The sequence below is a fragment of the Telopea speciosissima genome, chromosome 3 (assembly GCF_018873765.1).
Source record: "Telopea speciosissima isolate NSW1024214 ecotype Mountain lineage chromosome 3, Tspe_v1, whole genome shotgun sequence".
Lineage (NCBI taxonomy): Eukaryota > Viridiplantae > Streptophyta > Magnoliopsida > Proteales > Proteaceae > Telopea > Telopea speciosissima.
The window spans coordinates 26528843-26556691 of NC_057918.1; the positions used below are offsets into that span (position 1 = coordinate 26528843).

The 27849-nt window shown below is 39.0% G+C and overlaps 1 protein-coding gene across 1 annotated transcript; it reads right to left on the reverse strand.

Moving 5' to 3' along the window:
• Positions 1 to 3348: 3348 nt before the first annotated feature.
• LOC122654549 (glycine dehydrogenase (decarboxylating), mitochondrial) lies at positions 3349 to 12685 on the reverse strand. The gene is made up of 15 exons (XM_043848679.1): positions 11416 to 12685; positions 11081 to 11326; positions 10918 to 10995; positions 10730 to 10830; positions 10454 to 10649; positions 10198 to 10323; positions 9887 to 10072; positions 9668 to 9781; positions 8483 to 8635; positions 5413 to 5601; positions 4997 to 5074; positions 4779 to 4904; positions 4561 to 4659; positions 4277 to 4394; positions 3349 to 3628 (listed from the first exon to the last, which is right to left on the reverse strand). The coding sequence occupies exons 1-15, from the start codon at positions 12673 to 12675 to the stop codon at positions 3534 to 3536; spliced, it is 3165 nt and encodes a 1054-aa protein (XP_043704614.1). The 5' UTR covers positions 12676 to 12685; the 3' UTR covers positions 3349 to 3533.
• Between the last annotated feature and the right edge of the window lie 15164 nt (positions 12686 to 27849).

The following is a 27849-nucleotide window of genomic DNA, read 5'->3' on the forward strand; positions in this document are numbered from 1 at the left end:
TTTTTATTTTTTCTCTTTAAATAAATAAATAGAAAATATTTATGTATGTACGTGGAATACGCCTTAGGTTTAGAGTACCCTTCCCTTTCCCAATAATTAATGAGAGTCAAAGGGTCTCAATTCTTCAAGGGCAAGGGAGAGTGGGCAATACTAACATGGGCCATCAAGCCCATCATCTTCCATGGATTCAAGAATCAGAATCGGAATCGGATTGAATCGGGGATCGGATCGATCGATCCCCTTAAAAAATCTAGGGTTAGGGTAAATTTCGTCCAATTCTGGATGATTCCTAACCAATTTCGATCTGATTCGATTGGAACAAAAATGTTCGGGACCAATCTGGATCCCAATTCTGCTCTTTATTACATCCTAATCTCCCTTGGGCTAGCTAGCCTCATATATTGGCATCATATATATTAGAGAGGAAAACATATTTTTCGATGGGTGTCAAAGTGTACAGTAGGATACCCACAGATCACAATATAAATGAGAGGAGAATATTTATGCAAAACAATGTTATTTTAGCATCCGCATGCCACTCGCTTTCCCTAATTTTATTTTATGAGAAAAATCTCATTGAGCGAACAGCATAACTTTAAAGTCTCCTCACCTATTTTTATAGGGATTGAGCTCCATGTCTGGTTGCATAGTGTATGTTAGCGCCTCCCTGTGTCTATCACTCTCCTCCCATAATAGGGGGCAAATATGTCATTTCATAGGAGGATAGGAGAGAAAGACACAAGGAAGTGCTAACATATACTATGTAGGTTGGCACCGTTATTTCTCGCTAGTTTATATTAATTCTTTTGAGAAGAGATTAAAAAAATTAATTCATAGAAAAATCTTTGTGAGACGACTAAGGTCTCCCTCGCTTGCTTTAGAAAACCCTCCCATTTTGTATTCTTGGGAGTTACCTCTAAAGTCTAACCTTAGAGGTACAAAAGTTTTTGAGATCATGTAATTAATCATTAGGATTTACCCTAATTAAGAGAGTTACATAATGAAACTGCCTTTCTAAAAGGGGAAGATGAGTTTTCTCACCCTTAAATTGGACATGTTCAAAGCCTATGATAAACTCGAGAAAGAGGTTTCATCCCGACAATCTTTGAGTTTCTTGAATTTAACCAATATGGGTGTGACATAATCTATAAACTCTTCACTTGTTTTTCGTCCACCAAATTAGATGGGTGTAACTTCAAATCGATTGATCCTTCCAGAAGTATCTGTCAAAGAATGTCCTCTAAGCCCCTACATCATCATTGTGATATGGAATGCCTCTATAGTCTTCTCCAAATTTAGCATGATCAAAATTTATTTAAAGGTGTCAAGATCGTTCAAAATGCTCTTGAAATCATTCATCTACTCTTCACTAATGATACCTTCCATTTTTGTTGTGCAATTGAAGAGGATGTTACCATTCTTAAATCCATTTTATCATTATTTGAGGATCTAATCATGGCAACAAATCAATCTTGCCAAAAGTGGTATATTCTTTAGCGGTAAACATTTGCTTGAGGTTAAGGAGATGGAAAATACCTCTAAGTATCTCGGTACCCACTTGAATACTTGATCCCTCCTAGTTATAAGAGCATATGTCTCAATCTTTTGGTACTTCGAGTCCAAAATCGATTATCTAATTGGAAGAGCAATCTCTTAACCCAACCAGGTAGAATCACGCTTTCTTTTCCCAAAAAAAAGTACGTAAAAAATTAAATTTTATTAATACCAACTTCTGGAAAAGACAACATAGATCTGCGAATGACTTCAGTTTAATCTCTTGGTCTTCTATTTGCAAACCCAAATGTGCAGATAGACTGGAAATCAGAGAGTGCTAATCCTAAAAGCCAAATGCTTCCATCCTCACTCTATTAGATAAGAATGTTGTTTGGGCTAAAAGGCTCTTGGTTTTGGAATTGGATTGAAGGCAATTTTCCCAGATTTACATAATCTCATTTGCTGGAGGATTGGTGATTGTCAATCCATCTACATTTTGAAAGACATTTGGTTTTCTAAACCTGAGGGTTTCTACATTCCTCCATCGGTTATTGCTCACCCTCTGAGTAGTGCAAAGTAGAAGACCTCATGATATACAAGGATTGCAACTGGAACTTGATATTTAATATCTTTCTCAAACATATTGATGAAGCAATTATTGGTCTTCCACTTAGCAGTACTCATCATGATCAAGCTTGTAAACTTTTGAATTAATCTGGCATTCTCACAACCAAAGCTGCACCCTTCTGTTTAAGTAATCAATCTTTGCCTCAATTTTGTGCCAATAGATTGGGGTGGGAAACGATTTGAAATCTTATGAGTCACTCCAAGTTTAAACTCTATGAAAGATTTTGAAGGATGGACTCCCTTACTGCCTTACTGTGCTTTCCTGCAATTTTTCCAGAAGAGTTTGGGTGACAGGAACACTTAGTCTCCGAACTAAACATCTTCAGGGTCCCAACTTAATGGTTTTAATTAAAAACTTAATCACCAATCTGATTATCCCATAATCATTACTGACAGCAATTTTGATCCAGGCTCAAAGGAGGCCAGAAGGGCATTCATTGTTATTTCTAACAATCAGTTTCCTTCAGGACATATGAACTTTGGGTTTGTAGGAACAAGTGAACAACTCAAGAAACAGAGGCAAGAGGGATCCATCAGGGAATCATCAAAGCATTATCAATGGGATGCAAAAGCATAGAGATATGGATGGATATTCAACAGAGATGGTGAATTAGTTTAAAGCAACCAGAAGAAAATCCTCGGCCATGGGAATTATTTACAATCCTTTTTTGATGTGCACTCTTCTTTGCATGATTTGAATTCTATTTGTATTAAGAAGATGGACAAACATGTTATTACTAATAGCTCATAATTTAGCTAACAAATAGGAATAAGAAAATGCAGGGCTATTTATGAACAATATTGTAGTTCTTTTCTAGTTTAATGCATGTTTTTTATTCAAAAATAAATAAATTAAGAGAGATACAACAAACTGAATGGATTTGATTGATGAGTTGGCAGGCCACATGTGATGTAGATCTGGTTAGACAACTCATCAAGGAAAAAGTGGCCCACAAATGAATCGATATCGAGTCATGCAACAACAAATTCTTAATCTGAAATTATACTATAACCTATTGGGCATGAAGTTTCCATAAAACCATCTGAGTCAAGAAATGAAGAAAAAGTGTCAGCTAGACCAGTAAGGACTGTATATTGATCTGCCTAGTACAATATTTTGGGTATGCTTTGTTACCATGGATTGGCAATTGTATGACACTAGACAAAGGAATTATTGAGTGGATGCAAGACCTAGGAAAGAGAAAAATGAGAACTAGTAATTGATAATTACAGAAACTTGAGTTGCAATCAGCAACAAATATTATTGGAAGAAGCAGGTGATCAGATATCATATTATGAAGCTTGAAAGTCAGCAACTGCATCAGTGTATAAATATGGACTGTCTATATACAATTAAGAGGGACTGAGATGGCTTTTTCTTCCTGTGAGGTATATGCAGAGCATGTTGACGATTATGCGGTTGCTGCAGCTTGCTCTTCAACAGCTTGTGATGCTGGGAGAAGGGTGCAGATGAGATTCCGGTCACCATAGACATTATCCACCCGTCCTGATTAATGTCATACAATCCCATCATTAACATCAAATGGCAAAGGATAACTAAAGAACAAAAACAGCCAATGACTTCATTACACCAGTGGGCCCCATGAAAGGTACGATAGTAGGGATTGCAAAGAATCTGACCAACTTTGGACTGGCCATGTAATACCCAAACTGAATATGCTCAATTTTTAAACTGGGTCAAGATTCACTGTAAACAGAGCAGATTAAACAAATTTCATGCAAGGGACTTTCTTATTGACACCCTTTAAGGTGTCAAATGATTTGTAACCTTACTTTTTTGCCTTATTAGTATCACACTTTTTTTTTCTTAATGAAGGTAAATCCTGTTATTTCACATTTGTATTCGAAACATATACAAAACCTTTTGATAATAATGTAATGATAAGTCACTTTCAAATTATTTTGAAAATCCTTTTTTTGAACATTGACTTAAAGAACTTTTGGGAATAAGACAAGGGGTAATCAAAAGAGGTTACAAGTTCTAAATACACATATAGTGGTGTCATTTAGACATTCAAGTAATAAGAACAAAGCACCTAGGAATTAAAGGGAAACCTGTTACAATCCTTAGACTGGAAGAATTTGTTATTTTATGTCATAAATGGGATAGGGATGACAGGTTAGACACATGTACCTGTTGTAGGCCAGAACTTAGAAGTACGGAGCCAAGAAGCAGGGAAAGCCGCATAATCCCGTGAATATGGCATAGTCCAAGTATCTGCCATGAGAACTGACGGTGGATGAGGAGCTCCCTGCACATGTGGTTCTTGGTTAACACTTCTAAATACTTTCTTACAGATTTCAAATCGTGATGGGATGCATTAAAATGAATCCATACATGTGAAGAAGACCTGTTCTGGAAATTCATAGATTTTCAAATGAAGTTATTTTCTTCAGTCATAAACTCTTTTTTTTTACCTTGAGAACATTGTTGTTAATATCAGCTTTCCCAGATTCTATCTGTGCAATTTCTTGTCTGATGGATATAAGAGCATCACAAAACCTGTCTAGCTCAGCCTGAAATAGAAAACTAAATTAGCTTCTTTTTTTGGTAAAAACTAAACTAAATTAACTTCAAGCTAAAAGAAGGTGAGAGAGGACGGAGGACGAGGTTGTTATTCAACTAAGCAGTATACCTTGCTTTCGCTCTCGGTTGGTTCAATCATAAGTGTGCCTGGAACTGGCCATGACATTGTTGGTCCATGGAATCCATAATCTATAAGACGCTTAGCAACATCTTCGGGCTCTATCCCAGCAGTATTCTGAACCAACCACCACAAAGTGTTAATTATAGGAACAAATTATTATTAAAGGAATAAATAGCACAAAAGTTTGAAAATTTTAGTTAAAGTACCTTAAAACCTCTTAAATCGATGATAAATTCATGGGCAACCGTGCCGTTGACACCACGGAAAAGAATGGGGTAGTGGTTCTGCAGGACCCAAAAAAACAATTCAGTACAGCAGATTGCAACTACAAATTCCAATAGGGAGGACTATCCTAATACTGAAGTTTCTGAATGTAGCCATTCTTGTTTCTTTCTCATAGGGGTAACATTCAAGAATCATATCTCCAGTGTTAAGACCTAGTACTTCAATCAGCGCCACCTTTGAAGGTAGTTTGTCTAGTTGGATATGTAAATCAACAATTACAACTTGTTCTAATCTTCTTAAGCAAGGGGCATGGAAAATACAAGAAACTTGTCTATTCAGAAACCTTAAGCATATTTCCAAGAATAAATGCAAACGCAAATTAAGGAGGATTCATAACCTCCAAACACTTTGCCATGTAGTTTGCATTCAAGATTGCTATCTTTGATGCTTCTGTGAGTCCCTTTGATCCCATCATGGCTATGTAGGTGTAGGAAATTGGCAGAATAAGTGCAGAACCCCAGGGTGCAGCTGAAATGGTACCAAGAGGCTGGGATTTTTCAGGCAATGGTATACCACCAGTAGGCACCTTCAAAACATCATAGCAAAATAAATTAGAATATTGACCATTGAGATGCCAAACAAAGAGTAAAACGAAACTTAGCCATGGAGATGTCAAAAAGAGATTTATGAATTTTAGCTACAGAGAAATTAAACACAGCTTATAGACTTCAAACTTTGTAGAGAACCAGTCATAAGCAACCTACGCATAATATGTTCAGAAGCTCAAACATCTATGCTAGAACTTTCTACAAAAGAACCTTCAGCTTTGTACTGTCATCTTGAGCACCACACAAGTAAAGTTGAAATTTCAAATCTCCTTACAAAATAAGGAACACATTTGGAAATACATAATTGTTACAAAATTTTACTTTATTTGACCAGTAAAGCTATACTTAGTTTTACACAAAAATGTTAATAAGCTTAGACTAAAAACTTTAATCTTTCCAAATGTGAAGTATTCATGCATAAAAATGCCATTGCCGAAGGAGTAAACTACATAATTTGGATGTCACGCATACTGCTTGTATGAGTTGAAGCATATGCATTACTATGTAGCGTTTATATCAGGTAAACCATGAAGCTCCATTAGATATGAAGCAATAAAAGACAAGATGAAAAAACTCCTAAATATAATATTATTAATATCCTAAATTGTAGGAAATGAAATCTGTTAAGGCTCATTTAAACATTAAATTATGTCCATCTGATTATCATTGTTCTGGTCATCTTAATGAACTGTTCCCTACAAGTCTTCAACTCATATAGTTAAGAAAATAAAGAAACCACTCACTTGTACCCCCTCAGACGGTAAAATTATCTACCATTGGAAAGCCAAGTTATTATTTGCACTCACACATTGATACAGATAAATCATATAAACGAGCTTATTTCATCGGATAAGCTTTGGGTTGAGTTATGTATGTGTTAGGCCTTTGATCCCATGTGTTTTCATTGTAAGGGGCCACTTTAATGAGCCTATAATATGGGTAGAGGCTAGGCATACAGGATTAGTTAGTTAAGTGTTTTTATTTCTTTAATAAGTTATTAAGTGTTTTAGTTAGGCTGGATTAGGATTCTATAAGTCTAGTCCTGTTTTGAGTCAGGTTCCTTTATTATTTAAGTTTCCTAGTCGGTTTATGTTACCTAATTAGTTAAGGATTGGGTTAGGCCTTTACTTTTTAAAGATTGAGTCTGTTTTTGAGTATTCTATATAAGTCTGTAAGGGGGTTCAGCATTGTACACGAATTTTGATTACTGAAAACCTGTCTTTGCTGCCTATTGTGGTATACTCTTCACTTGTGTCTGATCAAGGTTCGGCTGGTGTTTGATCCAACCAAACACGTTGCGGCGGGAAGCCCGGGTGCTCTTACCCTTACCCTTCTTCTTCTCTTTCATTGTTGAGTATGTAGTCCTTTGCTTTCTGCAAATTTCATATTTTGTCCAATGATTTCCATCAACAACAACAACTCAGCCTTATCCCAACTAAATGGGGTCAGCTACAATGATCCTTGCCCTCCAATGAGCTCTATTTGAGGTCATACCTGATACAAGGCCTAAGCTATGCATGTCTTTCCTCACCACTTCAGAATTTTTGTCCAACGATTTCCCAACAAGTGTTTTTTGTTTTCTCGTTAATATCGACATTGGCTGTTAAAGGAGATCTGACCAGCAGATCATCCCCATCTTTTGGGGAATTCAAGATCTTCCTAAAAGAGTACTTCGACCAAGGCATGGTGCAGATCAGATCTGCTGATCTGGAGATATCTAAAGTATCCCAATTCTGCCCCTTGTTTCCAGATTTGAATCCCCATACCTTAATTGCTGAATTCGATTCACCTAATCTGTCGGTTTAATTCTTCTGAGATTTAATGTAATATCTGTTTTAATTGGAGATTATGATTCTGCTGTTTAATTAGCATTCTGGTTTGTGTTTTGGCTGATATACCCTTCTCCTAGTGTCACTAAAATTTCCTGTAACATCAGACCCACCCGTTGGATCAAGTTGAATTTTTCAGCATATATTATACCCAATAAAAGGCGAACTCGACCTAGGTTCTGTTCTGATCTGGTTCAATTCATTTTCTCCACCTTCTGGTTGTTTACTTCTCTGTTTCGATTCGGTTTTGGTACTATTTTAACTTCTTCAATCAGTATTACATTACACATATAAGTGGGCCAACAAAGATGATAAGCGAGGTGGAAAGCATGAACTTAGTAAGCAACCATGTTGAGCATCCTCTCATTAATAACTTGATAAAAAGAAAGTACGAGGAAGATGTAGTAGATACACATCAACTCAACAAGGAACAGAAGACTACAAAATGAATATGATCCTTGAGAAATGGATGGTAAGAAAGCAGCATCCAGATATTTGTAGTTGCATGTTGTAACAAATGATTTAGAGCTACCAACTGAAGTAAACTCCAGCATGAGCCAACACATTTAAATTCCCGATGAACAGAAAGAATAATCATGCTCCTGACATCAAAGATCTCTCTCTCTCAAATTCCTTTTAAGATACCTCGTTTGCAAAGAGTGCAACTCACTTGTACTTCATGGTTTCTCTCAACAAATGCAACTATATCACTAATTAAATAGCACAAAAAACAACACTGATTTAACCTTCTTCCTGGACTACTGTCCTTTGTGCTTGATAAATTTGCAAAGCTAGATCCCACCAAATAAAGGGTCCAATAACAAAAGAGACATCGAAAGAATATATTTTTCTATGTATACAAGTGCTTAAAAAGTTCATTTAAAGTCAAGAGTCATACATCCAAATAATATATGCTTCTATGTATAAAGTGCTTTAAAAGTTCATTTAAAGTCCAAGCCATCTTCTGCCAATCATTTAAATGATTAATTTTGTGCACGAAAGGAAATTTACAACATTAGAAATGTCTTACCACAGGATGTGATGGCAGGAATGGCGCCAAGTGCTTTTTCACACCAATGGGTCCCATGCCAGGACCACCTCCACCATGAGGGATGCAAAATGTTTTATGGAGATTGAGATGACAAACATCTGCTCCAATCCAACCTGGGCTTGTTAGGCCCACCTGCCATGAGAGGGATCCTCATCAAGATAAGACATGAACCTATTAAATATTAACACTCTACCTATTAAGTATGTATATAAAACAACCTAATTTGTTGTTTGAAAGAAAGCAAACCTGCCTATGTGAAACAGGATTTTCATGCCTTCCATATAATATATACAAAGTAGTCATAAATCCCATTGATCAAGCATCACAAATGGAAATAACAGCATTTTCAAGATCCATCCATGCTTTCCAAAGTCTTCATAAATCAAATACTAATGAATCATTATTTCAAGGGCTTTGCTACTGCAGCATGGAGAAACACCATAAAAAAAAAAAATGTTGAATGAACAGTCATACTAATATTCAAGAATATGCAAGATTGATAGTCGGAAACCAAAACGAACCTGCAGACATTAGGGATGGAAACATTGGGCAACAAAAGCAGACCACCCCATGGTTATATGAATTTTATGTTGGACTGATTTTTTGTTTTTTCTTCCCCCACGCTGAGTGTTGTATTGAATAAGTTTATGTTCTACCCCGCAAGAAACAGTTGCAAACATAATTTCAAGGATATGATGATAGGAGCAGAAGCACTAGTAGTACCATGAGTTAAGAAAGGGAAAAATTATGATATGAGGCACAGAAACGTAACCCCAAATTGGATGGTCAACGTTGGTTATGAGGAAACAGGAAAGGACAAAGCACAATGTTCAATGTCTAGGGAAATGGGTGTTAATAGTTTTTCCAAAATTCCAAACCAATAGCAGCATATGTGTGTGCTCACATTTCTCTTTTATCACAAACTCTCAGACATCATTTACACCAATATTAGCATATTTAGCTCAATATCATAGAGACTCCCCAATCACAAGCAACAACATGAAAGCGCAAATGATTCAACAATAACAAAAAAATTGTTCAGAACCCATTCAAAATAGGGAAGTAGCTAGGCAAATCATTCTGTAGATACAGGCAAAAGCGAAGTGCAACTTATACCTGCAATAACAGAAAAAGTAGGTAGAAAACAAAGGAATAGAATTAAACCTGTGCATTCATGTTAGCCCCATCCATGTAAACTTGACCACCATTGTCATGAATTATCTTGCAGATCTCATCAATGCCTTCTTCATAAACTCCATGAGTGGAAGGATATGTGACCTGCATATTCAGTCAAATCAATCATCACATAGAAAAGGTTCATCTTACTACACATGGAATATCAGTATATCTTTTCATTAAAGTTGGAATGCAAAATGTCCTTACCATAAGAGCAGATAGGTTATCCCTATTGGCTTCTGCGGCCTTCCTTAACTCTTCAATGTTAATGTTTCCCTTGGCATCAGTTCCAACAGAAACAATTTTCATTCCACACATGGCTGCACTTGCAGGATTAGTTCCATGTGCCGAGACGGGTATAATGCACACATTACGGTGATGGTCTCCTCTTGCCTACATTATATATGAACAAGTAAATCACCTTGAACTTCAATGGTTAACCTTGCCAGCCTGAAGGAACTCCTTCCGCTGTCAGAGGAACAAACCACCAATGAAAGAATGGGTCTCGTTCACCTTACCATATGGTAAGCACGGATAACCATCAGCCCAGCATACTCGCCAGCAGCACCAGCATTGGGTTGCAGTGAGAATGAATCAAATCCAGTGATGGCACACAATAGTTCACCCAAATCCTCGAACATTTCCTAAAAAAGCAGGGAAGTAATGAAGCGCAGTCAGGGGTTATCTGTGGCTATGTTTACTCAGAACAACTCTCACACAAAAACCCAATTCAAAATCAGAGATGCATGGACCAATGAAGTCTTTTTTAACAACCTGATAACCCATAGCTTGCTCGACAGGAGCAAAGGGGTGAATGGCAGCAAAGCTAGGCCATGTCACTGGCATCATCTCTACTGTTGCATTCAATTTCATTGTACAAGATCCCAGAGGAATCATGCTGTGGCAGAGTGACAGATCTTTAGACTGTAATCTGTGAATGTATCTGAGGAGTTCGTGTTCCGTATGGTACCTGAAATGAGGAAACAACAGTGAGAGTGCCATATTAACTGAAAACGATCACAGTACCAAGCTCATAGGGCAGAGATGTACATGTTAAAGATTTGGTGAGTCAAGTACGGACTCTCTCTTGTGAGTTGAGATGGGATTGCAGTCTGAACCTCTGGTGCCAGAGATGCAGCAGTAAAAGGAACCTGAGAGTTAATACTGAGTTTGTGTTAAAAAATGCAAGTAATTGGAACTGAATTTCATCAGCATGTCATGGAGATACAGATACTGACAGGCTTGCCACATGCAAAGACTGAAAATAGTTTATCCACATCCTCTAAGGTAGAGGTTTCGTCGAAGGATACAGTTATCTGGAAGTCCATCAAATCAGAGTCAGATCTCAAAGCGTGATACCAAGGTCCATTAATCCGCAGTAACAGAAAGAATTATGCTTACTGTGTTTGAATCTACAATTCGCAGATTCATCTCATTCTTGTAAGCAGCATCAACAATAGCATGTGCATCAGCACACATAATCTTTACAGTGTCAAAGAAGGGGAGCCCTTGAACGTCCAGAGTCCCAAGTTTCTTTAGCCCATGTGCGAAAACCCCAGCAAGACCGTGGACACGTTGAGCAATGGTTTTGAGACCTCCAGGTCCATGGTAGACCGCATACATAGCAGCCATGTTTGCAAGCAACGCCTACACATAAAAACACGGCATAGTTCAAAACGAAGCAACCCCCACAAAGGGAGCAGAGAAATCACTTCAATATTAGGGAAAAATAAGACCTGAGCAGTGCAGATGTTGCTGGTGGCCTTGTCCCTACGGATATGCTGCTCCCTGGTCTGCATCGCCATACGCAGAGCAGGCTTTCCGGCTGAGTCGACACTGACACCGATGATTCTACCGGGCATCATCCTCTTGTAATCCTGGGAGGTGGCCAGGAATGCGGCGTGAGGACCTCCATAGCCCATTGGGACCCCAAACCTCTGAGCGGAGCCAACGACAATATCAGCACCAAATTCACCGGGAGGCTTCAACATGGTGAGCGCCAGGAGATCGGTCGCCATTACAACTTTCACCCCATTTGCATGAGCATTCTTTACGAACTCCCCATAATCCAAAATCTCTCCTTCAGTGCCTGGATACTGTACAAGAACCCCACAAACATCTCCAGACTTGTAGTCGAAATCCTTGAGATCAGCTGTAACCACCTTGAGGTCGAAGCCATCAGCTCTGGTCTGGCATACATCGATGGTCTGAGGGTGGCAGTTGCTCGCGATAAGGAAAGTCTTCTTCTTGCCCTTCTGGATGTTATTGCACATGGACATTGCCTCCGCAGCAGCAGTACCCTCGTCGAGCAGGGAAGCATTGGACATGGGAAGGCCAGTGAGGTCGGTAATCACGGTCTGGTAGTTGAGGAGAGACTCGAGGCGACCCTGAGATATCTCGGCCTGGTAAGGAGTGTACTGTGTGTACCAACCAGGGTTCTCCATGATGTTCCTCAGGATCACAGGAGGGACTGAGGTGTTGTAATAGCCCATCCCAATAAAGGACTTGAAGACCTTATTCCTAGATGCCAGTTTGTTCATGTGTTCGATCATCTGGCTCTCTGTCAAGCCCTCGTCGAACTTAGGAAGCTTCATGGGTTCGATCCGAATAGCCTTAGGGACAGTTGCATCGATAAGGGAATCAAGGGAGGGAAACCCACATGATTCCGCCATCAAGGTCTGCTCTTTAGGGGTGGCAGAGTTGTGACGACGGGGGAATGTATCGCTTGGTTTCAAGGATTCAAGGGAGATGGAACGGGTCTGAGACCCAAGAAGATTGCAACCAATGCTGGCGGGAGCATTTCTTCTGGGTAACAAATCGGATCTAGAAGAAGCTGCTGCTGGGAATGCAGAGGGAGAGAGGGAAGAAACATACCTCGCAGGATGGAACAACGCCGGCGACGAATGTGTAGAAGAAGTATGGCGCTGCGGCTGCTTGGAATCCGAAACCAGGCGCCTGAGGAACGCCCTGTTAGCTAGTTTCCGAGCGCGCTCCATGTATTAGACGTTAATGCCCAGAGAGAATGAGACAGCCAAAAAAAGGGAAAGGAGCAGTGGCAGAGATGGGTTCTATTTTCTCTGCATTTTATTCCATAAACGAACGTTGAGTGGGCGGTGGAGGCTTTTTTTTAACTTAAATTTCCATGGATGGATGGATATGGAGAGTAGGACAAAATCTACAGAAAACAAATTACGTCGTAATAAACTATTTGTAAACTCGTTATCGGGAGAGATTTGGTAGTGGAGGCCTGTGCCTTGCCCTGGAGAGCTGGTAATGTGGTAATGGCCTAATGGGAAGGTAAGAGGGCAACTGGGTAAGCGCGCAGGTTAAGGAAACTGGTACATCTACAGTTAACAGAGAGAAACGTGAGAGGCAGAAAAGAAAAAACAGTAAGGATAGAAGAGAGAGAGATCTTAAATGGTGGAACGACCTGGCAATTGTGTTTGTTGTCTTCCATGAGTTGAGATGTCATGCCTGATGCCACGCTCCTATTTCACAGTCTCGGTGCAAATCCATTTTGGCTTGGAATTTTCTTCCATTTACACTAACCAATGGAAGAGATAACTACTTAATGGATGGAGGTTCAGTGGACCACAAAAAATGCCTATTTGCCTCTCCCTCTGTTCTCAATTCTCTTTCTTTTTCCATTTTGTTTTTTATTTTTTAAATTATCTGGAGATATCAGACAAGTGAAAATCTTTCAATTTTGCATACTTCCATGTTGAAGTAATTTTTACTTTTTTAGAGGAGGAGATGACCTTGTTGGTGGAGGAATTGAGCTCCTCTCTAGGGAGCCCAGCACTTCCAGGGTGCATCTAGCCATTGAGCTGTGCTGCACATATTCCTAAGTGTGCGTTGAGATATAGGCGACACAACCCAACCCTTGGATACCCCCTGGGCATTGAAGGCCCTGGAGAGGAGCCAGATCCATGTTGGGAGGGCTTCTAAGTTCTAATTCACACCTTGATTGTTTTGTAGGGAAAGGGAAATATTTGTATTTTTATAAATTATATTTTTATTTGAAAAATATTTAATTTTCCTTACAATTAAACATAAAAAAATGATTGTTTCAGTAAAATATATGAGAAAAAAGTTGGATACGTTAGCGCTATATCGTATGCTTCTCCCAAAATATATTTTGCTTTCTAGAGGAATCGGTCATTCGATAGCAAACTCTACTATGGAGCTATAGTGAAAAGACCACCACCTCTACTATACCAAGGTATGCTCGTGATAGGCTTAGCTTAAACCTCTCGCTCTCAGGTGGTCTTCTCTTATCTTCCCTAATGCTCAAGTTGTTCTAATTTTTTTACAAAAAAAAGAGTAAAGTAGTTCTAGTTTGAGAAAGGAGCATCTGTTGAGAACCCTGAATGAATAAGAAATTTGCATTTCCCTTGCAAACAAATAGAGCCGCCTTCTCTCTTCTCTATCCGAGTCTGATTATCTCTCATTCGTGGTTATAATTTCACATGGCAATAGCATTTGTGGACACTAGATGCTTCAAAAATGTTTAAAAAAAGCAGAAAAAGAAAGATCTGAGCAGGCTTGGTTTTAATTGGAAGTGATTAGTTTCTGAAATAGGAAGTGAGATCTACTCAGATCAAATGTACAGTACATACATTTCAATCTTGCAAACATGATGCCTTTGGGCCAATCCACAATGGGTTGATTTTTAACTCCCAATAATATATCTTTTCCAAATTACAAAGGTTTGAAGAAAGTTTTTGCCAATGAAGGTGAAGAGAGAATCTTTTTATCCAATGTGATATGACGTTATGATAGGATTCTTAGAATTGTGAATTTCATTGTTAATTTTCAGTCTCCATTTACGGTTGGGATCCAAAAGACCCTTTCTCAATCTAATTGAAGGATCAGATGTCGTGGACTAAGAGTAGAGGTGCAAGTTTGGCACTATTAGCTTGAACCCTCCTAAGCCCAAACAGGACTTGGGCTAAGATATCTCGACCCTGAGGGCGAATCAAGGCTGAGAATTTCTGACCATGAGTCAAGGCCGAAACGGGCTAGGGTTGAGCTCCGCCCGACCCTATCTTTTCTTCTTCTTCCTCCTGTTTTTAGTTTCTTTCTTCTTCTTCCAACTGTTCTTACTTTCTTTCTTCTTCCTCATGTTTCTTGTTCTTTTTCTCCCAGCCAGGCCCAACCCTACATCTCCCTTCCTCGTCCCCATGGTCAAGGCCAACAGGGTCAATCCGGCCCAATCCTGAGGGTGGATCAAGGTTGGATTTTTCAAGACCTGAGTCAAGGTCTGGGTCCAAAGAAGGGGACTCAGGGTTGGGTTGAGGTTTTAAAAAATCTGACCCAATCCGACCCTGTTGCAACCCTAATTAAGAGGTTTTCTTTTCACCATGAGTGAAGGGAAACTCGATCCTTTATTTTATCTACCAAAATATTAAAGGGTTGGATCTATTCAAGTAGCTTAGTATTGATAAATATTGTCCTTATTAGTATTAGTATCTTAGTATTCATAAATATTTGACATTTTTTAACTTAAAAAAGAAAAAGAAACTGCATGACATTCCTGCTGATGTTTGTCAGCTTCATGGCATTTGAATCCAACTTTTCTTGCTTTAATTCTCCCCTCTCCCCTTTTTGTGTTTATGCCTTTTGGAGGGAGTGGAAGGGGCCATTTGAGTCCAACATGTATCATATAATTTGCTTAAAAAATCTTGAGCCCAATGACCTTTCCAATATATGATGGATTGATCTAGTCAGAAAGAATGAATAATTCACCAAGTGCAAGAATCACGATTGAGAGAGAGAGAGAGAGAGAGATTGACCGATCTCAGATCTAACCTACTCTTTAGGGGGTGGGGGAACAATGGGATAAAACAGGTAGAGAAACTCCTTCTTTTTTTTTTTCATAATGGAGATAAATACTGTTAGAAAACAAATGATGCAAAATGTTACATTTGAGCCTTCCACATTCACTTCAGAGTTTAGGGATTTACATACAAATTGAAAATGTCAAAGGGAAGAACCACAAATAAATAGTACCATAAACAAAGGCATGAAGGTATTAGAGAGGGACAGTCTGAATTTTCTCCAAAGAAAAGTTAATATGAAAGGAGAAAAACCAGAATTTCCACTATCACTCCTCTCAATTTCATCTCCTTTGTCAAAATAGGAATTGTATGGAATTTGACATGAGATGGGCCTCCATTGATTTATATTCGAATAATATCAGAATTGGTCAGAATTTGCCCGAAATCAGCAGCAATGTCGTTTGAAGCCCTAGAATTTTGGAATCGAGAAAAAGAAGCAAAGATTTCCACATATTTATGACTTTTTAAAAAAAAAATTATTCAAAAGACTTGTAAATCTTACTACAAGAGGTAAGTGCATTCATAACCGATTCAAAAGAGGGTTACAGGAACCAAGCATTAAGATTGGGTGATTCACATTACCTAATGTGAATCACCCAATCTTAATTTGTGCTGGCTGTTTGGATCCAAGTACTTGTTGTTGTGGTCGGGCTACTATAGTTTTATTTAAATCACAAGTATATTATGTTTCTATGAGCATCAAAGACAAGAGGCATCGTGTAAGGTTTGCAACTAGCAAGGGCAAAAGGGTATTGGACCGTAGAGGTATGGGTGGAAAGTGGTGGACTTGTTAGATGGCTGACTCAAGGTAATCAGACTGGGTGGCCTTGGGTTTTGTTTAAAATTCTACTATCAATTTCTTCCTTAATTTCGATGATAGGTGTACCTATATCTCTTAAGTATGGGTATTTTGTTTTAGTAGCCAATAGGATACCTCGGAAGGCTCGAATGTCTAAGTTATTAGCTTTACTCTTTTTTTTTTTTGGGTAGAAAGGCAAATTATTGAAAAGAACGGGATACACGCCCATGTTCTGGTACAATGTCACCATCTACACAAGGATCAGAATTAAGCCAAACTGTCTTTCTCATAACAGACAGTGCCCTCCTGGCAAGGGAATACAAAGGACGATGTATCTAATTTTCTATTTTGGTTTTTTTTTCCATGAGAGAGAGAGAGAGAGAGAGAGTTCTCTGAGCATACAGCATATGGGGCGCACCAATGAGCTTTGATGCTTCATGGAATGTCACTCTAATCCATTTTATTCTTTCCTCCCTCAATTGCTGATGCCATCTTTATCTATGTTTGGGAACCTTATTACCAGAGTTGTTGTGAAACAATTACTCCGTTGGGAGCTTGGGCCCATCTTTAATTGTCATAATAAGAAAATTTGGGAATGGATTTGGAAATTACCTTTACACTCTCCATTCAAAAATTCTTTTGGAAAACTTTAATTGATGGACTTGTGACAGGCTAAGTTCATGGGTTTTGGTTCTGGAGTTGACTTGTTCTTTGTATCACGTGGCCAATGACTCTATTTGGCACTTATTTTTCTCTTGTTGGATCTCCAAACGAGTCTCGGGTGCTGAGCCCCCAAGGGTTACAAAGTGAATTCCTCAGGGCCCCTTATCTTTGTGTGTATTTTGAGTCTTGTTTTTTCTGTCATCTTTGTCTCATTCTGATCTTTCTAAAGTTTTTCTGTTTCAGCTATAATCATGGACCACTACATCAGGATATTTAGGAATAAACGTGTTTTCCAAAATAAAACCCTCTTCACCTTCTCCAGTGGTGTTCTTAGTTTTTGAATGATATTCAGATCTTGGCCTCTTCCCTGGTGATAACACTGCCACTCCCATGAATGATCTGTCTCATTTGTTCTTGGCTTAAATTCCTTTTCTTCCACCTAAGGAACACCTTATTATTCTATGTAATGCTGTTTTTGACCTCCATTATGTGGTGCATGGGATTCTATTGCCAATTTCACTTCACTTATGTAACTTATGGTTTTACAGAGACTATGTTGGCAACAAAATCCACAAGCATAATGCATGAATTGCGCCAATTCAAACAAAAAGACGTATAGACAGACTGTCCTGTTGATTCGACGGCCGTTGTGCAAGGTAGTCAAGTTGGTTGGTCTAGGGATATTTTTGATATTTTGTCAAGTATTTTTGTATAAACAGTTATGTAACTTGGGTTGGGATTTTATGTCAACCCCAAAAAATAAATTTAACTTGGATTGCCAAAGCGAATAAGTTATCTAGGGATGGATGTCGACTCTGATGTAATTTCCTCAATGTTTGTATCTTCTTCCATAAAAATAATAGAGGACAACTGGGGAGAAAGATTCACACACAGGTGCTAGTGTACCCTGTCCTGGCAGCTCAGAGAACCTTTTCTCTCTATTTAAATGGTAGTTGGATCCAATTCCTCTTAACCCATGGTAAAGACAGAGATGTGCCACCCTTGATTGGACTAAAGAAATGTGCTTAAAACCTTGAACAATAAGGCGTAAGAGTTAATGAAGAATGATGACATGTAAAATCACCATGGGTGAAGAGATTATCTCTTCATCATCGTGAAGAAAAACTAAATCCATGGTTTTATGTGCACCTTCCAATGCATCGTTTTCTTTCTCCATTTCCCTTCTTTCAAGCTTTTGTTTTCTCGATTAACCTTGAGATTATGTGATATACTAACGAATACTATAGCAACTATTACTCTGAAAAACTCTCAAACAAAAAAAAGTTTTAAGTGTCACAGGGAAGATACAAAAGAAAATTGATGCTGTAACTTCTAAACTGCCTCAGATCATTCAACTTTGGACCTACATTCTGAGGGTTGAATAGAACTATGTACATCCATAATGAAGTTGACTTCAAAATCTACACAAAAAAGCTCCCAAATCAAGTTGCAGGATTGGATCATGATTAAAAATACAGGGATATCCTAGGGGAACCAGATCCCATCCAGTGCGCCACCGTGCATTGGACGGCTGAGAGGGCGCTGGAGAGGATCTGAGTGAACGACGCATTTATCATGATAGGGGTTCATGGCACACGGGCAGAGACATTTCATTTATCATGTCAAGCTGATGCCTAACTGAACCATATAGACAATATGAAGTTGGAGCACGCTCATTTTCTCAAGGAAACAGAGAACGTCAACAAACTGAGTGGATGAAGTCTGAAAAAATCATGAGAGAGAAGTGTTACCTTACATTAGAGGCGCCCCCTACATGTCTCCATTTGCCAATGCACCACCAGTCCCTTCAATATTAACAGTTGTCCTCCCTGGAGGGCATAGATAGCATAGTTATCACGGCGTCTATGCAACCTAATGCATTGGAGGGGGTCTGGACAAAAGGCAACACCAACAAGGTCACCAAGACACCTGGATGCCTAGGCGACTTCTTGACTACTGATAAAGTTCGAACACATCTATGATCCAAGAAAGTAACCGTGATTCAAGTGCAGCCGTCAGGATATTTTCCCAATTTTCACTGTCTATAAGATGCCTCAAGTACATAAAACCATTAGTCAGTGAATGAGATGTTTCTGTTTTTCCCATCTTGGAAGTTAAGCTTGGTTATACGTCATGCAATTTTCACCATCACAAGGGCAGTGAATGGAGGAGAAGCAGCCTTCCATCTGCATAACACGAGATAAGGAAATCAGCACAGCAACATGAAATGAATGATTGATAAATGTGTAAATATAAGCAACAGTCAAACTCCAAAGTCAAAACTAATAGAAAAAACAGGATCAGATGCATCTATAAAATTAGTAGTAGTAAATAAATGAATGAAAACTAGGAGCAGATGCAGCAATTTCATTAGCCTGCACACAGCCACATTGGTTACACAATAGAAATGTCAAACAGAGACTTACTACCCCCAATCAAGAAAGCCAAGGACACCAAAGTAACAGAAATAGCAATGGCCAAGAGTGAGTGAGTCAAGCAGAGGAAAATGATAGGAGGCAGGAGTCAATTTCAACTTGCAGCTCTAATGGGTGGGATGGGTTTGCCTGGCTTGTCAAACAGAAGTATCTAATAGTTTTCATCCTCCTATAGCATACGAAATTTGGTGGCACTGAATAACCATGTGTTTAGGAAGGGAGTTTTTATTTATTTATTACATTTTTTTTTTTTTTTGTGTGTGTGTGTGTTGGGTGGGGGGGGGGGTTGCTAAACGAGACAATGTTTAGATCAATAAATTATGCCAAAATGACGGTCACAACTCAGAAGACCCCTCAGCCTCACCTACAGCCAAACACCACTCACATGAAGGTCAAAACTTAAATTCCTTCTTGACAGTCATATGAATCCCACCCCCAACCCAAGGTATGTATTTCATGAAACAGTCAACAAAAACTACTGTTTATTCACAATCCCAACAAATCTGAGTCATCTGACCTTCAAAGTTCAAACATCGCATTTCATCCATTTAAAAAGCAAAATCCCCTTCTATCATTTCACCTTCCACCTTCTCTTTGTAAAATCACAAATTCTCAGATCTCCTGCTTACCTCAATCCAGTGATTCTGGCAACATAGCCTCCCTAATCCCTCACATAGCCTTCAACATGCAGCATGAACCATCGCTTATGACTACCTTCGTTTTGTCACCACATCAGCACAATCCCTAAATTCCAATAAATACAGCAATTTTTTGTTCCATAATTTCTAGAATTAGCCAGTCATTCATCTCAACATCCTACTTTTGTTTTATTTATGGGTTATTTCTTGATCCCCCATCTTTCTACTATAAAGCACGGCTGGTTGTATAGCAATCTTTAAAATCTACTGTCTACTTCATAGTCATGTGTCGAATGCACAGAATGACAAAGCTACAACTCCACTTTATCCACCTTGTCCTTATCCAGTGGGCAATATCCTCTTCTAGGTAACTATTTCTCATGTTCTTGCCTATCACTCTTCCCCATTCTATACACTTGTAGTAGTTCTAACTTGCCATTGAACCCCTAACACATAATAACTCCAGTATACAACTGGTGGCCAATTAATAGAGGAATGAAACCAACATTGTTAAGACAGTGCCACCACCACCAACAATCAGCAATACTCACTTATGAACAATAATTTAGAAAAGAACTACCTCACAGCTTCAAGATGGGTTTTAGTCTTTTACACCCATTCTATCAAACAGCTACTGTTATAAGCCATACCCATTTCTGATCCATGAGCACCAGCTTGAAAGATGAACTAAGCAAAACAGATAGTGCTTACCATCTATTTCTCTATCTAGGCTATCTAGCCACTCAGAATCCCGATTCACTCTTCAGACTTCTACATTCAACAAGAAGAAAATACGTTCAGCTGAACAATTTAACCCAACATTCGCACCAAGTAGTAATAATTTATGCAACCAAATTGGAGTTTTAAACTTCTAGTGGTGCCATACAACGTACTCATACACCCTCCAAGGCCCAAAATGTAATATGAAATTGCCACCGGAGCTTGCATCATAAATGGATGTATGCACATTTCTTTTCCAACCCATTTAAGTTTCTCAACTAGCCATCCTTTTCCAGATAACTGTCATCATTTCATTCTCATCTGGCTCAGGAGGTAAAACTAAGAAAAAATAGTTCACTTCCAATAGGTAACAACAAATGGCTAAAGTTATATGAACTATGAAGTAGAGACCCCACCAAATGTCACGTTATCCTTGAAATCTGATGTGGTCAGCCACTATTTTGGCATGCAATGCTTCTTCTAAACTGGACGATCTGGAATTCTAGTCCATCGTAATTCATGAGGGATGAAAAACTTGTCAGAATCTAGTCATCATTGTCACCAACCACCTAAAGCACATTAAGCATTTAGTATTCAGAGTACAAATCAAGCTTTTTATGCATTTTAGTCCTATATCTTGATTTTAGTGGACATCAGCTCCAGCTTTTCTGGAGCAACTGCAAACCAAACAGTGGAAAGGGGTGATGCAATATCAGCTAACCACATCCAAGCCATCAAGCTCCAGCTATTCTGCCTTTTCAGAACAGTAAAGTTCAACATCAAGGTTCTGCACCAAAGAAGAATATCACTATAGGTCATATGTGAACCCTCTTACTACCACAGCCTCTTATTGCCTGGTGAAGGCAAAGCCATAAGCCAAAATATAAAAGACCTAGTCCAGACTGCAGCCAGAACCATCATACAACAGTTGCGCGTGCAAATAATATTTCCACAATAAACATACATACTGATAATAGAGACATCACCAAATATGGATATCATGGGTGGATAAGAATAAAAGCACACCATCGTAAACACTAGCTGGAGAAGAAAACATGAATAAATGGTTGCATATCAGTGATATAATACTTGCCTATGTAAGCTTAGACTTCAAACCAGAAATACTCAATCCATTGTCATGTGCATGCTCTCTCCGGATATTCAGGATCCCCCAACTCATGCAGGAACAAGTTGTTCATTTTGGACTCGACCACTGGAAAATATAGAAAAGCTATAAACCAAATTAACAATTAAAAAAATGTAGCAAAACATGAAACCTAGAGAGTAAGAACGACCATTAACTAAATAGGGGAACATGTGAGGAACTATCTAGGCGATTAACTCTAGATCTATCCAGCAATTCTAGGCCCATATCCAAACTCAAGCATCGGAGTGCCAAAAATCTAAAAACCATTACCATGATTAAGTTCCACAAAAGCCCCCTAACATCAATCAGTCATATACTCATATACATTGGCTGCTCTGTTTGTCGCCGATTAAATCCAACTGATCACTTGCTCACACATTCTCTCATCATCATCAAAAGATAATTCCCCCTTCCACAATGACACAACTAAGAATTAACAGAGGGACTCAAAATCCACTCTTCAATAGACAAGTAATATAAACGTAGAACAAAATTCCAACCAAAACCAAAATTTGTCTTCATCCAATTCATGTATTTGTAAGCTTAGATCTTAGCACATTCATGCATATCATTGGCATTGTTTCACAGCTGCACTTGCCAATTTAAAGGCTTACTTAATGGTTTAGACTGTCCAAACCAAAATCATAGAAACAGTTGTAAAAGATACCAAATTGACATTCAAAACTTCTCCTTTCCAAGTTAACAACAATCAAATCCTCAAGAAACTCGAAATTCAACAGGTTTGATCAGCACATCCTGGTACATAGCAAATGGAGATAAAGGGCGTACCCAGTGCATGAGGCTCCCACCACTGCAGGGTCTGGGGAGGGTCATAATGTACACAGCCTTACCCCTGCTTTCGCAGAGAGGCTGTTTCCAGACTCAAACCCGTGACCACTTGCTCACAATGGAACAACCTTACCATTGCACCAAGGCCCACCCTCAAATGGAGATGAGATACATAATTATATCACACGAACCAAAGGGGTGGCAAAATCGTAATTATCTTGAAGTTCAGAACCAACAACTGAAGAGAAATAGATTTGTAGACTCAACTAGAAACAAACATTTAAGTATAGACCACCCTCCGCTTGCTGGGCGCGCTAGCTAAAGCTAGCGCCCTTATTTGGTTTAGTAAAGGGGGGTCGCCCTAAATGAGTAAGGCCAGATTTCATCTCCTGCGCCTGATTTACAACCAGCCTGCGGTCGAGCCGGTCTAAGACCAACCCCCAGAGTATTTCTGGAAAATTAAATAAGAATGGGCGATGAAATAAACAAATATGGAGAATAAGGGCTATTATATAAATATGAGGAAATGGAGAATAGGGGCTTAAGTGTAAATAGGAGGACTTTTCTTCTTCTTCCTCCCACGATACTAACAGCAAACCAACGCAGACCGAATGAGCTTGCAAATGAGAGATCTCTCTCATACGACCTCCAATCAAACTCAAATTTCAGGATGAAGTTCCTATCCCACGAAAATTAAATAGGAATGGGGGATGAAATAAACAAATATGGAGAATAAGGGCTACTATGTAAATATGGAGATTCGGGGCTTACGTGTAAATAGGAGGACTTTTCTTCTTCCTCCTCCCACGATACTAACAGCAAACCAGGGTAGATCCTCGAGTGTCCTTGCAAATGAGAGATCTCTCTCATAGGACCTCCTATCGAACTCAAATTCCAGGATGAAGTTCTTATCCCACAACCCTCTAAACCCCAAGCAACAATCAATCGAACCAGCAATCAGGGAACTAACAAAATTTCTCTCAAATAGAATCTGGTGGAAGAAGGAATATCATGTCTGGTTTCAGGGAGTTATCTCACAATCCACGCAGGCGATGGAGACCAGATTTCCCATGTTGGATCGCCCTTGGGGTAGGTAATAGCACACCAAATCTGGAGATGGGATGAGGGAGATGGATCAAATATCTCTAGTTCTGTTGGTTTGTTAGTAGCAGGGTAGGGATAGAAAACAAAAGGAAAAATAACAGGAAGAAAAACCAGAATAGCTACAAGGAACGAGGAAGAAGAATAAGAGAATAGAGAAGGGAAGATTGCACCTGATATGGGGAAGAAACCAGAGGACGGGTAACAGCCGTCGTCCAACTCCGGCAAGCAGAACATGCAAGTAACTCAAGATGAGCAATCTCAACCCAATTTCATTCCATATTCAAAGCCAGGGAAGCAAACAAAGCCCATCACAGGGAGCACAGATCAGCAGGCGCAAAGGACTCGACTGAAAAGGTGGGCAGCAACTACTGCTCAGAACAACAGAAAACAGAAAAGAAAATAGCAGGAAATTTCTTCCCTTTTTTTATATTTTTATATTTTTATATCGCTTTGATTCCATGTGACAAAACCTCAACAACCAGAACCAGTAAAGAAAAAGAAGAGAAAGAAAGATGAAACAAAGACTTTGGTGAGCTAGAACACGATGGAGTGAATAACTTCTATCATGGACTAGCTATTTCCTTTATATCAACCAATAACCAACTCTTAGTAGGAAACCAACTAAGAGTCGGATGCAGATTCATCACCAAATAGGGCTTGTTTGCTTAGGAATAAGTCTAGGTTTGGGCCTTTGATCCCATTGGTTTTCCATGTAATAGGCCACTTTTATGGGCCTAATTAGATTGCATACAGGATGTCTCACCTAGTTTTATTTTTTATGTAATTAGTGGTCATGTGATCACTTAAGTGATCATGTGACTTGGTTAAGAGGTCATGTGACTATTTAAGTTGGGCTGGATTAGGAGACTATAAGTCCAGCCATGTTTTGAGCCTATTTCCTTTGTTATTTCACTTTCCTAGTCAGTTTAGATTACCTAATAGGTTAAGGATTGGGTTAGGCCTTTCCTTTTTAGTGTAGGAGTCTATTTTTGAGTCTTTTATATAAGGTTGTAAGGGGGCAAGTATTGAACTCAAATTTTGATGTTAATGAAAGCTTATTGCTGCTCTTCTTCTCCATTGAAGATCTTTGTCTTGTGTTTGATCAAGGCTGGGATTGGTGTTTGATCCAATCGACACCTTGCGGTGTGAAGCCCGGTAATGTAGTCCTAGATAGGTAGGAGGCCTACTAGGAGCCAGACAACCAGGACCTGTTGAGCTGTTGGTTCGATGGGGGGAGGGAAGAATTGATATTTTAGGTCAAATTTAGGGTTAGCGTTAGGGTAATGGGAAAGTATCTTATATGGTAAAGCTAGGCAGGTGTAGGGGAGTCTAATGAAATAGGTTTGATGGTTAGAAGTAGGTTAGATGGATCTGGGCAGCAACTACGGTTTGGGTTTTGAAAGGTGGAAGATGATGGAATCTAGGGTTCATAATAACAGGAAATCAGGTGGTTGAATGGGATTAATAGTTAGGTCGAGTGTGGGTAGGGTGGAGGGGAATATGTGCTGAAAGTTACAGCTAAAACAAATGGTTAAATCTGGAGTTATAGAGGTTTCCTAGTACAGATAGGAGAGAGAGGTAAAAGTGTAATTTCAGACAATCGGCTAGGTGGATGGTACTGAAATTTGGATCGCGTCTCTCTTAGGGTTTAAGGAAGATTCGATCAAAATTTTAGCAGGTTCTAACGGTTAGATTTGGCTGGGCAGAATTCTCGCAAAAATCACCTTACATGTGACCTTCTAGAAGGGAATGAGAATAGTTGCAGGTTTTAGGTTTCTAATGGATTTATGGTTTTAATGACGGATGAGGAAGGTAAATTGGCAATGGGGATCGATGGGGCTAGGTTTAGAGGATTAGAAGAAGAAGGGGAATGACTAATAAGTAATAACAGTAACTACTTACTTGGAAATTGCAGGTCTTCAATGGCAGCAGCTTGAAGACCAGAAGCAGGTCCTCCCGATCTACAAGATGCAAGGAGTCAACAGGAGATCCACCAATCCCTTCACTTTGATATGACTCACAAGGCAACACTTAATAGAGCAGAGCAACAACTATGGCAGCAAGCAAAAGCTTTTTCATTAATCAAATTCGTGTTCAATAATTTGCCCCCTTACAAACTTATATAAAAGACTCAAAATTAGACTCCTACACTAAAAAGGAAAGGCCTAACCCAATCCTTAACCTATTAGGTAACTTAAACTGACTAGGAAACTGAAATAGACTTAAAATAGAGTCCTAATCCAGCCCAACTAAACAATTAAAAGACAAACTACTAAAATCACTTAAATTAAACCACTGGTTCAAACCAGCTTTGGACCGGTTCAATTTAAAACATAAAAACATGAAAATAAAACTAAGTATAGGACTAAAACATCTAATCCCGTATGCAACTTAATTACCCATATTTTAGGCCCATAAAAGTGGCCTATTACATAGAAAACCTATGGAATCAAAGACCTGACATGTATATAACCCAACCCCAGACTTATTCCTAATAAAATAAGCCCATTTCGGTGATGAATCTGCATCACCCGAGTGGATCGTTTGCAGGAATCGGTGTTTGATCCGATTAACACCTTGCGGTGGGAAGCCCGGGTGGTTTGAATTGGTTATTTTTTTTCTCCATTGCAGTTAGCACTGTTCAAGTCTACAACATCACCCCAAGTCTGATCCAATCTGTTCTTCATCCACAAGTCTGGAATTGAAAACCTGCAATTATTCTTCTTCCCTTCTAGAAGGTCACATGCAAGGTGATTTTCACGAGAATTCTGCCCAGCCAAATCGAACCGTCAGAACACTCAACAAATCTGACCGATTATCCCTCATACCCTCCTTAGAAAACCATTTAAGTTTGGTTAACTTCTGTCCAGCCAAACCCTAGAAATCCATCTTTTCCTCTTTCCCAAAACCCAAAACCCTAACATCAAATCCTAACCCTAATTTCACCAAAAGCCCTATTTTGACCTAGCCGATTCACCTGTTCATAACAGATCCTGGTTTACTAGCTCCTAATTGGCCTTCTACCAATCTAGGACTACATTGGAGTCTAAGTCTAATTACAATAGGAAATAACTAAAGAAACATAACAAGCTAATAACAACTCAACAACTAAACATTATCCCACGGTGTACTGTTTCCAAAGCACCCATAGAACCTATCCCATGATACACACCTTTTAACAAATTTCAATTGCATCCATATTCAATGAATCAATATATAAACTACTTCAAAAGCCAAACACCAATACCTTCCCTTTCTTCAGAGGCCTCACGAAAGCAATGACTACCAAAAGGCACTTCATATGCAATAACTCCAATAAGGGGCAATTCATTGATCCCTACCTCAAAGGCAAACCTTAGTCCCAAGGCCCAGCCCATTAATCATACCACAACATTTAAGATTTGAGTGATAGAGTCATAAAAAGAAATATCCAAACAATCATCAACAGCCACTTCCATCAATAAAAAGAAGCCTGAGAGTTTTGCCTCTGAAGAACACGCAAACATGTCTTCCAACATACCCAACTAAGAGAAGACGTCTTAAGCATGTAGGCAATCAAATAATATTGATGAAATAAACAGTAAATCCATGCCATCTCAATATAATGCAATGCTCGTAACATTGCACTCTTACACTCCACCACCACACATTAGGGGAACATGTTGAGAAAGAACTAGCATGATCTCTACAGAAACTCTCATACATCATCACCGCAAATGATTTACTGTCGGAGGAGGTCAAATGAAAGAGATGGGGTTTCCTATCCTTCTCTGGTACAAAGTGATGAACATAACTCCATGGAACTCATCGGAACATAAACCCATTCTCCGTGTTTCATAGGTATCCCATAGTTTCAGATACCTGAAGCATGAACAACTCTCTCCAATAACATCCACAAAGCAACATTCTCGGCACATGAACTCTTTCATGGGTAAAACATATGCAATACTTTATATCATCCGAGACAAACACATGTGAGTACGAATTAAGAAATAAAGATAATATAAGCATCAACTTTGCCAAGAACCATCTCAC

Coding starts and splice junctions, on each gene's coding strand:
- LOC122654549 (XM_043848679.1), bottom strand. CDS start 12,675: ATGGAGCGCGCTCGGAAACTAGCTAACAGGGCGTTCCTCAGGCGCCTG. Junction 10,650..10,729: donor ACTCACCAAATCTTTAACAT/GTACATCTCTGC, acceptor TCCTCATTTCAG/GTACCATACGGAACACGAAC. Junction 9,782..9,886: donor ATAACCTATCTGCTCTTATG/GTAAGGACATTT, acceptor CTGAATATGCAG/GTCACATATCCTTCCACTCA.